Genomic DNA, 15319 nt, shown 5'->3' with positions numbered 1-15319 from the left:
GAAGAAGAGAGAAAAGTAGTGGGAACGAAGAAGAGAAGGAGAAGAGAGAAAAGGAAAAAGAAGGAAAAGGAGAAAAAAGAGAAAGGGAAGAGAACAAAGTGGGAGTGGAGGCTAGGTCACATGAGTACGTAGGTGACTTACAAGTCCAATCTTTGCTTTGAACAATCTGCTGCAGCAGGGGCAGGAGTGATGAGGACCGGATATGGGAGGTTTTTGTTTTCCTGGCTGCAAGTTTTTTTCATTGCTTCTGCTTCTGCTCAAAGGCCAATGCTCTGTTCTGGATTTGGGGCCTCCAGGAGGGATGGTCGCGAGCGATTTGCTCCCACAACTCTGGGTTGATGCCGAAACACTTTAGGGACACCTTTAGGGTGACCTTGTACCACTTCTTTGGTGTTCCGCAAAAGCATACTCCATTTGACAGTTTGCCATAGAAGATATTCTTTGGCAGACAAGTCTCAGGCATTCTTGCTGTGCCAATTTCAGTGGGGTGTGAATACTGGGGAGAGTTGATCTTCCTAGCACCTTGGTGTATGGAATCTTGTCCTGTCAATTCATCTTCAGTATCTTTCGCAGGCAGCACAAGTGGAAGTGGTTAATTTCTTGGCATGATGCTGGTAAATGGTCCAGGTTTCACAGGCACCTCGGTCTTAGGAAGGTGCAGAGAACAGGAAAGAGGGGGCAGATACAGACTGATGTTGGTAGTGCTCCCTGTTCGGGAATCATTTCTAATGATGGAGATTTTCTACCACTAGAAATGAACATTTGTACATGGCTATTGTTCCCTCTGAGATTGGAAAACCCTTTCCAGCATTTGTCCAAAGAACCTCAGTCTCCTTCAACTTCCTTCCCAAACTCACATAGTGTTGGCTGTTTCCCCATCAATAATATGGTTTGCACAACATGAAAACAGTACATAAAACTGTAGTAGTTTAATAGTAAAATAGTACTATTTGTAGTAAAATAGTACATAAAACTGTTTTCTGATTATTCAAATATTGCGGAGGAGAGTTACTGCAATATTTAGAGGAGCACTGATATATTGGTTCATATCAGCACCGATAAAAGGAAAATAGACATTATCAGAATTGGTTGTTGTAACCAAAAATGGAACCAAAAATGCCGTGTGCATGTGCGCAGCCACAGCATGTACATAACCAAGAATGCAGCTGGGCAGGTTGGAGATCAGCGTCCAGCTAATAAGTCTGTAGGGGGAAAGGGGCATGGGGGCGGGGGGAGCAGATCGAGGCCCCCACGGTGAGAGGGAATGGAGCAGGGGCTGGGCTGCCCAGCCAGGCGGGGTAGGGCGGGGCAGGGCAGAGCCACAGGCAGCTCATCTGGAAGGTGCAGGGATGCAGAAAGGGGGGCAGCTCCTTACCGCTGCGTGAACCCTGAAGGAGGCATAGGCAGTGTTCCCTCTAAACTATGTGGCATGTGTGGCCACGCAAGCGCACTCATGCCGCACTGCCAGGCATGCCTGCGTGGCCATGCAGCTCAGAGGGAATGCTGGGCACAGGAGGCATGTGCCCCCAGGATTAGTGAGCAGGGCAAGGGTTGGCTGCCTGCTGCGGGCTCGGGGTCAGAGGGTGCACCAGCCTTTTCCCAAAAGGGAGGCAGGACTGGGTGGCAGCACTGAAATGGGGGGGGCTACACCCACTCCAAAATTGCCCTTAACCCCTACTCCTACCACTGCCCACCCCACCCCAAGCGCAGCCCCAGCCTAGCCTCCACCAGGAAGAGACCTGAATAGGCCCTGGCCCCGAGTCCTCAGCAGGCAGCCTGCCCTCACCCTGCACACAAGTCTGGGGGGCACATGCCCCTTCTGCCTCCCCCAGGTATCTGCAGAGTTGTGGGTAGCTACCTCCCCTCCCCTCCCCCAGTTAAACCATCTGCAGCTCCATCCCGTGTCCTGCCCCAGCCCCACTCCATCCCTCGCAGTGGGGGCCTCGATCTGCTCCCCTCATGCCCCTTTCTTCTCCCACAAACTTACTGTCCAGACACTGCTCTCCAAGCTGCCAGGCTGAATATCAGCTATCAGATCGGTATCAGGGGGTATGGTTGGTTAATAATCTGCCATTAGTATTGGCCAAAAAATCTTTATTGGTGCACTCCTAGCAATATTATCGTTATTGGAAAAATCAGCAGCCCACAGCAATGGCTGGGTCATCAGCAACAGATTACTGTTCTAAAAAGGTTCCCAACCTCTGCTCTGAAGAGTACATTATAAAAAAAACATGATTTATTTTCACTGATATGAAGACACTGTCCTACTTTCAGGAAAATAAACCTAGCAGGGATGAAATGGCATGGATACAAAAACAGCACAAGAACATCCCAACTAACAACTGCCTTCATGCATGATCTAATGGTTAATTTATACTTTCTTTGTTATCTCTCCCCTAATCCGATTTGCAAAGGACTGTTTTAAACAAAACTTCCCACTGAAAAACACTGAGTTAACATCATGAAAGCAACTTCAACTTAAAGCTGTAAAAGCTTTTTGCTGCTAATCAACAACAGAGCTCAAAAATGCATTCTCTGGAGGGGCAGACACTTCAGTAATATATCTTAAAAATAAAATGAACACTTAATACTGTATTAACAGTATTCCTATCCAAGTTTTTGCACCCTAATTCAAAATTTTCCCATGGCTGATCATTTATTTTATGCTTTAATTTATTCTTAGTCGACAAACAGAATTAAATGTCAGACACAAAACACGTTCAACAAAGCAATTTAATCCCTGATTTACCAAAAGTAATACATGTGATTGTCTGCTTACTCAGATACCTGCTTTTTTCTTTTCTTTCCTTTCCTTTCTCTCTTTTTTTTGTACTGGGGTTGGGGGGGCGGGGGAGATCTTCTTTTGAAAATAAAAAGATGAAAGAAGCTAAAGACTAATCACTCCAGACTAGAAACACTGTTGTGTACTCACAATATATGAGCCAGAAAACAAAATTAAAATTTATGATATCCAACTGTTGGATTATACCACTTCTCAGGAAACTAATTCAGGGTGTTTTATTATTTTAAAACTATCATTTTTAAAATTGATATGAACAAAAACAGTAACAAAAGCACTTTTTGTGGGTATAAACTACTTCAGAGCACATAAGTAACTTATACCAGTGCATCATGGCTGACAACTAATAGTCCTAAATGGAAATGTGGCCAAGTTCATGAACTGTAAATATATTACTGATAAAAAAAGATGGAAAAACTAATCACAGCAATTAGAATGTAATATAGGTGTCATTTCTTGTGACAAGGAAATAATTCCAGAGACTTCCAAAGGGATTCTCAAAATATAGGTATTATGATCCCAAAACACAAAGTGTGGCAGGGCATAAGTGACTAATATTCTTGCACAGGATTATAAGCCAAATTACCAATTTCTACAGTTACAACAATGTTGGTAACCACCTACCTGGTTTCTCTCACTAGTAAGTATCTAAGCATCTTAAGAAGTATAAGAACATTAATTTGATCAGCTATGTTTTTTTACCCACTTCAAATGCAGGAGTAAAACCAAGTTCTGATATTAGGTTGAGACGTGACTAAAAATGACCATTAAAATAGCATAAAATGTTACATGCCATTTTGAGTTAACTAGAGAATTAGAGGCTACATTAAATTTGTGCATTCTAATATTATAAAAGCCTTAGTCAGTCTGTCTGTCCGTAATGCTTTATTCGCACTCTGATTGGTTGTCTCAGCAACCAATCACAATGCTTACTGAAACAACCAATCAATCAGAGTGCTCTGCACAGACAGAAGCGCCGCTATAACAGTGGGGACTGAAGGGCCGGAGCAGGGGGACGAGGCCAGCAGTGCTGGCCCCCCTCCTAACCCCGGCCCTGCTCCTTGGAGGCAGAGGGGGACAGCGGGGACAGTGCCACCAAGACAGCAGGGACTGAGGGGCTGGAGCAGGAGAGTGGGCACATGGAGTCGGACTCGGGGAGGAGGGAGGGCAATTCTTGATGGGCAACTGTCTAGTATGGTAATAAATGTTCCAGACAACTCGTCATATTTCACTTCAAAAAAAAAAAAATCCTCCCATGCGTTTACAACAATACATAATATGGCCAGCAACCTAAACCAATTGTTTCATAATAGGCACCCTCCCATTAATAAAAATGCAACCATAAAACATTCCTTATCAGAAACCATCCTATACTAAAGTATTTAAAAATGGATGAAAAATTTCTTCTTATTCATTTCTCTTGTGTATATTTATTCTTGACAAGAATGAAAATGAAAAGTGGGTCCCATAGTACATGAATGGACCACACATTTCAGTATACCTCTACCACAGAATAAGTTTTTTAAACAAGAAACAGCATGATTTTATAAAACTGTAAAGTTAATATGATAAAAAGATTAAAAGAAAACACTACTCCCTTCATTCTACTCATACTATGATGCCAATCCTATAAAAGTTTACCTTTAAAGCATACATTGCCCCTTTGACGTGAAAGAAAGTGTGTGATTAAACCCTTACAGAATAAAATCTATATTTGTAAAAATCTGGCTGTCTAGCAGCAATATGTACAATATTTCTTGTATGGTCAGTTCAGTAAATAACAAAACTCTGACTGCAGTTTCTGGGAAAGAAAAAAGAATGAAACATAGGAAGGAGGCACCAATGAACCGAAGAAACATCTAGTTGTTAGGGAACAAAGCAGGAAAGCCCGACTTCAGCTCCCTAACAGACTGTAGTACAATTCACCCCAGAGATCTTGGGCGAGACATATAATTTGCCTGTGTACCTCAATCCCATCTGTAAAATGTGAGTAGATTTGCCTTCTAAGGACACAGGAGTGTGCTGGGGAATAAACACACTATTCTGAAGCATTCAGATACTACTGCAGTAATGGGGGGCCATTTTAGCATCTAAGATAGATGGGACCAAATTCTAACTTTAAATTTCACTGGTCTAAATCTTAACTACAATATGAAAGGAAAAAATGTCCATTGATTCCAATAACAAAACAAAGTATGACCCACAATAACATGCAGTGTGGGAATAACTACCTATTACTGTATGATACAATTCTCCGTTGAGTCATCTTTGTATGATGATGCTTACTAGCTTTCTTCTGGCGTTAGGGGTTTTTTCTCCCCAACTTGAAGCTGATCTATGTACCTGTTGCAGTTTTCTGAAATTTGCTTAAGCTGCTGTTAAAAATATTTATTTTATTGATCTATAAACTGAGTAAACCCCTTCATGCTTCTCAGTCCATTTCCACTGAAATGGACATATTACCATATTTACTCTATTCCACAAACGACTGGTGCCTCCTGAGACTGGGGGGGGCACCATTTGCAGTCTGCGGCGAGCGGAGACCACCCGCAGATGCTAGCAGTGGTGCCGGCAGCACTGAGCAGGGACCGCCTGCAGACACTGGCAGCAGTATCAGCAGCGGGGGACGGTGGCAAGCAGGGACCGCCAAGAGAGGCCAGCAGCTGCATCGCCAACAAGGGAGGGCAGGTGGCAAGCAGCAACTGCCCACGGAAACTGACAGCAGCCAATCTCGGGGGGTCACATGCCACCCTGTGTTCTCCCTACACGTCACCTATGCTCTACTAAGTCGAGGTTCCCTACCACATTCAACATGAGAAAAAAAGTCCCTCATTTTCAATTTGAGTACAAGGCAGAGATGAGGCAGTAGAGTGCCAGGGCTTGCCCTGCCCTTTGCCTCTTTCCCCCCTACCACCTCCCTCTCTCCAAGGCCTCTGCCCCTTCCTTCCCCATTGTTTACAGTCAGACACAGCTCCATCTCCATTCCTCCCAGGACATGGAGCACGTGGAAGCTCCAGGGTCTGCCGGGCCATACAGCAGCAGCAGCAGGCACTGAGGGGAGGGATCAGGCTGCAGTGGGGAGACAAATGATGGGAGGGCAGGGGAAGGGAGGAAGCTGCTTCTCCTTGCCCCCCTGCTGCTTTTCCTGCTGCAAGGGTGAGGGGGGACAAATTTAAGACAACCTAATTTAAGATAACTAGATTCTATATATGGAAAATTAGAATAAATTTATAAATTTTCCATATACAGAATCTAAATTATCGGGGGCGGGGGGGCGTCATTTTAAATTTAAAGTCATCTTGGCTTCGGGTAAATATGGTAATAGCTACAAATTCTTCTGTTACTAAACTGTTTATTTGGCTTTTTTATTTTAGGAGGCATACCTAGGTTTGTATAGAATAATACAGGGCCCATTAGAACAACACAAGATTAAGTTGTATGATTATTGAAGGCAGACTACAAGACCTTTGGGAAAAGGACCATTTCTTTTCTATATCTGTACAACATGAAATGCAACAGGGTTCCAAATGGCAATCCATTGCGGCACTACTCTAATATTGATATTTAAATAAATGATTACTATATTCCAAGGCTGAGATGGCTCCCCTGTATCAAAACCACAAGCCTAAAATGTTTTTAAGAAGTAGACTAAACAAGAATGCAGTGAAAGAATTTGTGACAGAAGGTGGCAATCCAAAATGTGACCGGACCATTATTTTCTCATTTCATATTTTTCAAATGAGCATGCACATTCCACAGTAGCACTGAAGCACTGAGAAGAACAGACTTCTGAAGAGATTGCTGCTGACCAGCAATGACTCAGGTGAAGTCCCATTCTGCCTTCAAAGCCATGTCATCTCATTTAAATCAGTGACAGATGCAACAACATGTAAATTGTGTCCACTTCCTTTCAGTGATTCCAGTTTTGTTTAACCAGACAATTTATCAGCTATTTTCTAAGCAAAACAGGCACACCTTTCCATTCCCTTATTTCCATATACCCCGGTAGCAAAACCAACACTTTGTTTTCAATTGAATTCGTTGCTACATTGCAAATAGGTGAAATGTACACTCTAAACTTGTATGTTAAAACTTTTAATGCTTTAACCCAACGCTGCAGAACTAGCAACACACAGGCTGCATGAAGCCTGTAAGGGGTTTTAGTTTGCAGCCCCTGAGCTCCTGCCTGGCCACATCTCTTCAGTTCACACTTCCTATGCTGGGTTCCAGGTTTTCTGCCCACTGCAGGGGGTATCGTGACACAATACAGCACAGCACAGGAGGGTCAGGGTGAGGCATGGCACTGCACAGCGATAGGGCATCTGCATGGGCATGTGATGCAGCACCTGCAGGGGGAGCATCCACACAAGGTTGTTGCAGTGGCATGGAGAAGGAGGCATACAGTGCAGTGTGATGTACTGCATCCATGAGCCTGTGGCCCAGAGGCCCACTGGATAGCCCTGCCTTAATCTATTTGGAGACTCTGGACGTGGAACACAGTTAATGAGAGGTCCTCTTGCAGTGCCATTTGGTTACTCTGAATGGCAATGCCAGAAATAAAACTCAGAATGTTTAAAAAAAAGAAGCTGGCAAATAACATTTATTGGTAACTTGAGCCTACTTTTTTCTAATATGAACCTTTGTGGATAAGGTTTTTCAAAGTTTAAGTATGACCTTTCTGAGTTTAACTTTAACAATGCTTCTAGTGTATTGTAGAATATTACTTACTTTTGGTACATCGATAGCCACCTCCCTCATGGCGCTGGGCCTAACATCATTCATCCCCTGCAGGAAGTCATTGAAAGTAATCATCACTGACCCAGCCACCTCACTGTCTAATAGGTTAGTCTGTTTTCCCAGTGCTCTCCGCAACGCATATAAACCTATTAAAAAAAAATTAAACATACACTGACTTCATCCCGTTTCCCACAAAGACAATATACACATAACATATGCACAGACTGCAGCACTGGAAAGGAAATAAGCTTCAAAAAGATCACCATAATGTTAGGCTCTAACTAGGTCCAGGAACACAACGGATTTTTCCAATGAAAGAAAAGGAGAAAGAGGAACTTATGGTTACATGTAGAATATATACTAGATTTGGTCCCAAGGATGGATAAAAATAGGCATGATGCCCACAAAAAATAGAACAAAACTGGTTAGAATAATTTTTTAAGTCTCTTTTTAAGAGAAAAAAATACAAATGTCTGACTGATATATAGGAATAATCAGTTTATTCAAGATGGGCTACCTCATCTGTTCCCCTATCAGTATAGGCTTGCATCCTACTGGTTTATTTTCTAGTACTCCAAAATGATTTAAGTGATGAAATTTCTGCTCTCTTCATTGGGGCATTTTCCACTATCCAATATAATTCACTGCTACGAGCTTTTTTCATTGTGTGCTAAATAAAACTTTCCCCATGTTTTTTTATATGTCTTAAGTACCTCTCTGTGCATGCTTTTTTATCTTTTCGAAGTCCACATCTTACAGACACTTAACAATCACAACTCCTTTTCTCCTCTGTTTACTCAAATCATATGAAATGCACATAGTCTTTCCATACCATTAAATACCTCAGAAGTTTTATCTTTTCCCTCTCTGGGTACAGAGGCACCCAGAACTAAACTCATGGGTACTGAGCTACTAAGTGATATCTCACCAGTTCCATACAGAAAGGGACTGCGCTAAAGCCTTGTTTGGGGAGTGAGAACTCAGAGTATGCTATGCAAAAGCCCCAGAAATTTTCCTGCATTTAATTTGTCTTTCAAGATTTAATATCAATTTGTTTTCTTTCTTTGTTTATTTCCACTACCCTCTTATTTAAAAAACATTATAATATGAAAAAGATCGACTTTTGTAGGGCAAAATTTAACCTATTTTGCTCTACAAAACATAAAGGTAGTTACTGTGGTATCAGTTCATTACAGATGAGCCACCAAAAGACATATATAGAATAATTTTAACAATTTAATTTGACTGATTAATCAAGCTGATTAATTTTAACAAAACAAAGTATGTCAATCTATGCTAAAGAAAAACAATCAAGACAAGGGATAAGCTATTTTTAAATAAATCAGAAGATTCTTCTTTCCACTGAGGCACTCACAAACTTTGACACAGAAAATCTGGGACAATTACAGGAATCCTACATTTCCTACAATACATAAAATGTGTGAAGAGATACAATATCTCCCCTGTGTATCAGTACAGCTGGAAAGTCTCCTTACACCATCAATTACTGTAGAAGCGTGAGCACCTGCACTCACTGCACAGGATCTTTAATACAATAAAAAGAAAATGTTTGTAATTCAGGTTTCCCCTAGTGTGAAACATTCAGAAACAACAGGATATATAAATAAAAACATTTCTTTAAACCAAATGGGATGCAGCAATGCTAGTCACAAGAGAAGTGAAAAATTTAACTCTCTTGAACATCGTGGTTCTTTCCTATTTCCCCCAGCAAGTTATTTAAAAAAAAAAGATAGTTTCAACAACAGGACAGCAATTCAATCCACATTTTGCCTTAGGTTAAAGGTATTTACGAAGTTAATTCATAAGGCATGCACAATTTAAAATAAAAGATTACATATTTACTAGGGAAAAGTTATGTCTTTGGGGAAAGCAAATAAATGATAAAGATCTCTGCTCTTCAATTTAAAACATCCTTTCTATCAGGTACAAATTTAACCAAAAGTCTATTTGTTGATTTTTTTCATCTATCATGTCTACCTTTTTATTTGCGTAAATAAAATGTGCCTTCTTTTTCCTTTATGAAAATATAACCTTAAAAAGGGCAAATAGGAACATGGGTCTTACGTACTCTTGCTGCCAGTGCTAGTAAGCATATCTGAGTGAAGTTTCATTGATCAGTAGTGGGTTTGAAATGCAGCAGCTATGTTCCAGAACAGGGATAAAAAGGTCACGGCTCTCCGAACAAAGACTGAATTCATTAAAGCATGTGTGAGCACACGCCATTACACAGGTCAGCATTTAATTGAAACAATGTTTTACATTAAAACAAATATAAAAAACAGATTGAAAATGAGAGCATGATTCTTCCTGTTTCCTCCTGTTATCATAATCTTTCTTTCCTGCTCTCCACATTGACCCCTGACAAAAAAGTCTTATTAAACTACAGAAAGATATAGCCAAAAAGGGCTGCCAGGGGGAGAAACACACACACCCCTCCCCTTTAAGCCACAGAAAGGTCTATTTAGTATGAAGATGTCTTACGTACATGCTGCTTGAACCTTTTTTTGATGGATGGGGCAATGACAGGGGAACACACACACACACACACACACACACACACACACACACACACACACACACACAATGGTGACCATAAGCTTATTTCTGTGGAAGCATAAAGTTATGAATGTTTAATTCAGATGTACTATATATTGTATCCCAGAAAATACCAAACATTTGGTCTTTGCAGACGAGCTTCTTAGGATAGGATGTCTCTAGCTTGTTTTGAACCAGATAGTGTTTATCCTCTATTGTAAACTGGTTCTACTTACGCATTTATGCACAAGTTTTGCACACTCATTTTCAGGCATGACAGATCTGAAGTGTATTAATGAGCAGAGACATTCTATTATCTTCATTAAGTAGGTATCTATACCTTTAGCCTCTCTCATACAAAAATAGCCTCTACTCAAATGAGAAGTCTTAGCAAATACAGTAAAAAACAAACAAAAAGCTTTTCCACATAGTTAATGGAACGATCTATGTGAGTAAGGACTCCTTGTTCTGAGTTTCGGGTTGCAGGATTTGTTCCTATATACAGCAGAAACTTAACCAGGAGGACAAAGTATTTAAATATACTAGAGCTCTGCTTCCCAAACAAGGCATAAATGGAAACTTCTGAAATAAAACCAAAAGAAGCAAACATAGGTCTATTATGCATCATCACAAACCATGGAAAATAAACAGTTTGTTCTACTCTCCAGCACTGTGTGTTACACCTCACAAATTCATCCTGTCTGTCTAGGACAGAGGAAGCAAAGCGGACAGAGGAAGCAAGTGAGGAGAACAATTTGTCATGGTACAGCTGCTTCTCTTCTGTCACATATTAAAAGCGAGTACACAATATTATTTCCCTTTAATTTATTCTTGTTCATAGCTGTGGTTAGGTGTTAGCACATTATGATAATATATGGCTAAGTGTAAGAACACTACTATGTAGCTATATTTTGTCAGATTCTATACAAGGTTACACCCCAACGCAAGTAATAAAAAGTGTCTAGAGAATGAATACCCAACATGTCCATTTTAGGTTTGACAGACTGAAAATACACAGAAGATGTGGAGATGTTATCAATGTGATTAAATGTATTCATCATGTTTAACTGCCTCATGTTCATTCTTTCCATTAATCCGTCTCCCCCACAATTATTCTAATACTCAAAATGTGTGAATGACTTAAAATAAAATGGCAGTTGTTTGAACCCAACTTGCATGATTTGCCTCCAAAATTACAACAGCCCAAACTGTTGCACGTGGACCATTCTCTCTTACATCAAAGACGGGTTTCGGATCAAATACCTTGTTACCCTGCAGGGCTGGAAATGGGAGATTTATACCATCCGAGTGAAACATGGGGGAAAAACATGTTCAGCTTTCTAAAGCCAACAGATGGAGTACTTGCTTCTATTTATGCCTTCCATTTGGGAAGGTCCCTAGATATCATTCATTATTCTTAAATTAAATTTTCACTGCCTCAGTGTGCATTTAAGTTAGACAAGGCACCTGGCTGAACAGGAAGAAGGCTACAACTAAACAGTTCCAGTATTTTATTAAACTTGCTAAATATTTCTAAAATAAACAGCTTTTCTACCATCTGTGCAATACAGAGATTTGAATCAAGGTGACATGAGTAACTGAAAAGTGAAAATCATGCACTGTACAGTATACACATCGCACATCTAAATACACAGCACACTTTCAACTACCAAATACCATAAATGAGAAAAAGATACAACAAAAGTAACCAGTTTATTTCACAGATGTGACCCTTTCTGTTCAGCCAGGTTGACAAATCTTCCTCTTTTAAGGGGGAGTTTAGTAATCTCCTATCCAATTCATGCCCCACCCCAATTCCTGTTCACATAACTTTCCCATAACAACTAGGCACTGCCTAGTATGTATATACATATACATACATACATACACACACACACACACACACACAGGAACATCAGGGAAATGGTCTTTTGAGGGTTTTCCCCCCAGACCTGAAACAAGGAGAGGCAGCACTACATGACCAGCCTGCTCTTCATGGACAACCAGTAAATGCTGCACAGATCATTCTCCTGGGCTCATTGCCTTTAGTTTTATAGACTGAACAAATGTAGATACACTTTCATTTATATCTCTGAAAGGATGATATATCATCTGGGGAATTTTTTTTAAATGCCAATATGCAGACAAATACACTGACAAAAAAAATATAACACATGCTGAAAGCACTATATCGCTGCCTATAATGGATTTTATTTTGTTTTAAAAGAGGTTTTTAGCTTAATCTGTATATAAAGGTACACTCCCAATTTAGAAATTGTGTTTATTACAAAAACAAAAGTCCTTATTTTTAGTTTTAAAACTATATTCTATAATCTGCTTTAACTACCAGAGCAATATGGAAAAATCCCTGAAGAACTTTTATGTACTGTTTGCACAGGAAAGATAATGCTCTTAAATCCCTCGTAACCATAACACTGTGAGTTCACGCAGCTAACCCTGAGCTCTAATCTACTCTAGGGATTGTGTACACGATTTATAGTCCTTCATGAATAGTCTGGCATTTGCTGGAACATGTCTACAGAACTGAGTAGAAGTTGCTGAGAGGTACAGCAAGGGGAAGAGAAGGATGAGGAATTGTTTTCAAAATTTCTATCATAGCTTGCTCACAGATCAGACTTATTTCCTAAAAAAATAAAGACATACCTCTACTTCCAGTCTATTCAAGCCTATCCTACTTAAGATTGGCCATATTTGCACAGTAGGAAATAAAGGACTGCAGGGCTACTATTAAACTATCACAAGTCAGGGTCAGACATGACAGTTAAGCAGCAAAGCTGTAATCTAATCTTTACTAATTAATCTTTCTAATCTAATGCAGACTATATGAAAATGCCACCATCTAATGCAACAGATCTACTCTACAATCATACCTGCTTATGCTGCATACAAATGCATGTTATTACACTTTTTACTCTTGCAGAGCCAACAGAGAGATGGTTTTCCCACCAGCAGGATTTTTAAGTAAAGTTTAATTCCAGAAGCCCCCAGAACTGTTAATGAAACAAGCCAAAGAGAACCTGAAACTTCCAACTCTCAGGTCAAGTTTTCAACAGTAGCAGCAATACAAACTTCATGATTTTGCAAAGTATACTTTACCTAAAACTTATTTAGAGCCAATAACCATGGAAGCCTCTCCCACTGGACACCATTTAAACACAAATTTGTTCAAGATGCCTACTTTATATTCTGGATCCTCCTTCTTTAGAGTAAACCAGGGTGGCTTACTAAAGGCCTCATTCTTATTTCAGAAACAAAACTTCCAGTGACTTCAATACATCCAGGATTTCATATCAATTGTCCATGTGTAAATTACATATACAACTGGATTACAGACCAAATTTAAAAGAAAAAAAATAAAGAAATTACTTGCAGAGATGCTACTGCATTTCAGTCAGGAGGCATCTTCATTGTGGTTACCTTCAGCATGTAAACTTGCAGACACAGAATTAGAAGAGAAATATATAGAAATGACAGCCAAAATCCAAATAGACTTGGATGTAAAAATGTAACTGGACTAATGTGTGTGAAATGGAAGAGCTGGAGACCAAAGCCCTGAGGTAAGTGGGGAAGCGAGAGACCAGGAGGGGGCAACAGGGGAGGTGCTCTCTTACTTCCTGAGAAATCAGGGCAATCAACTAATTAAATCATGTACCCGGACACAAATGCATGGAGCCTGGGAAATGAGCAGGAAGAATAGTCTCTGGGTTAGGGTCAGAGGGGACAGCAACAAGGGTGATGTTGTAGTGAGGGTCTGCTACATACCACCAGACCAGAAGGCAGTGGTGGATGAGGCTTTCTTCAAACAGCTAGACGAGGTTTCCCAATCGCAAGCCCTGGTTCTCATGGGGGACATCAATCATCCTGACATCTGCTGGGAGGGCAATACACCAGTGCACAGACAATCCGGGAAGTTTTTGGACGGTGTTGGGGACAACTTCCTGGTACAAGTGCTGGAGCGGCCAAATAGGGGCCATGCTCTTCTTGACCTGCTGCTCACAGACAGGGAAGAACTGGTGGGGAATGTATAGTGGGCAGCAACTTGGGCAGCAACAACCACGAGATGATGGAGTTCAGGATCCTGAGAAAAGGAAAGGTGGAGAGCAGCAGGATAAGCACCCTAGACTTCAGAAAAGCAGACTTTGACTCGCTCACAAGACTCATGGGCAAGATCCCCTGAGAAGCCAGACAGAAGGGGAGAGGAGTCCAGAAGAACTGGCTGTACTTTTAAAGAAGCCTTACTGAGAGTGCAGGAACAAACCATCCCTATGCACAGGAAGACTGGCAAGTATGGCAGAAGACCAGCTTGGCTTAGCAGGGAACTCTTCAGCAAACTAAATCAAAAAAAGGAAGCTTATAAGAAGTGGAAACCTGAACAAATAATTCGGGAGACATATGAGAGCATTACTTGGGCATGCACGGATGAAGTCAGGACGGCCAAAGAGCAACTGGAGTTGCAGCTGACAAGGGCTGTGAACGGTAATAAGAAGGGTTTCTACAAGGATGTAAGTAGCAAAAGCAAAATGGGGGAAAGTGCAGGTCCCTTACTGAATAGGGGAGGCAACCTAGTGACAGAGGATGCAGAAAAGGCTGAAGTGCTCAATGCCTTCTTCGCCTCAGTATTCACTGAGGCAAGGTCAACTCCCAGACTACTGCACCTGGCAACACAATGGCAAAAGAAGAGGTTAGAGGCTGTTTAGGAAAGCTGAACATATACAAGTCCATGAGGCCGTATGGGATGCACCCAAGGGTGCTGAGGGAGCTGGCTGATGGGATTGCAGAGCCACTGGTCATCATCTTTGAAAACTCATGGTGATCAGGAGAGGTCCCAGATGATTAGAAAAGGGCAACCATAGTGCCCATATTTAAGAAAGGGAAAAGGGAGGATCTAAAGAACTACAGCCTAGTCAGCCTCACCTCAGTGCCTGGAAAAATCATGAAGCAGATCCTCAAGGAATCCATTTCTAAGTACTTGGAGAAGTTGATAGCTAGGAACAGTCAGCATAGCTTCACCAAGGGCAAGTCATGCCTGACCAACCTGATTGCCTTCTATGAGATGACTGGCTCTGCGGATGCAGGGTAACCTGTGGTTGTGGTATACCCTGATTTTAGCAAGACTTTTGACACAGTCTCCCACAACATTCTCACAGGGAAGCTAAAGAAGTACAGGCTGCATAAATAGACTGTAAGGTGGATAGAAAACTGGCT

At 41.1% G+C, this 15319-nt stretch overlaps 1 protein-coding gene across 7 annotated transcripts in view; it reads right to left on the bottom strand.

Moving 5' to 3' along the window:
* Positions 1–15319, bottom strand: part of AFG2A (AFG2 AAA ATPase homolog A) — a 327870-nt gene that overhangs the window by 265440 nt on the left and 47111 nt on the right. For 6 of the 7 annotated variants that reach the window (XM_019494631.2, XM_006263434.4, XM_059722088.1 and 3 more), the window contains one exon: positions 7529–7683. The exons of the other annotated variant lie outside the window; for it this stretch is intronic. In XM_019494631.2, the coding sequence (XP_019350176.2) occupies positions 7529–7683 (155 nt within the window). The remainder of the gene's footprint in view (positions 1–7528; positions 7684–15319) is intronic. 7 annotated transcript variants of the gene reach the window in all.

Source organism: Alligator mississippiensis, chromosome 2, assembly GCF_030867095.1.
Source record: "Alligator mississippiensis isolate rAllMis1 chromosome 2, rAllMis1, whole genome shotgun sequence".
NCBI classification, from domain to species: Eukaryota; Metazoa; Chordata; order Crocodylia; family Alligatoridae; genus Alligator; species Alligator mississippiensis.
Note: the sequence above shows the minus strand (reverse complement) of the source record. Positions and strands in the feature narration are given on the sequence as shown.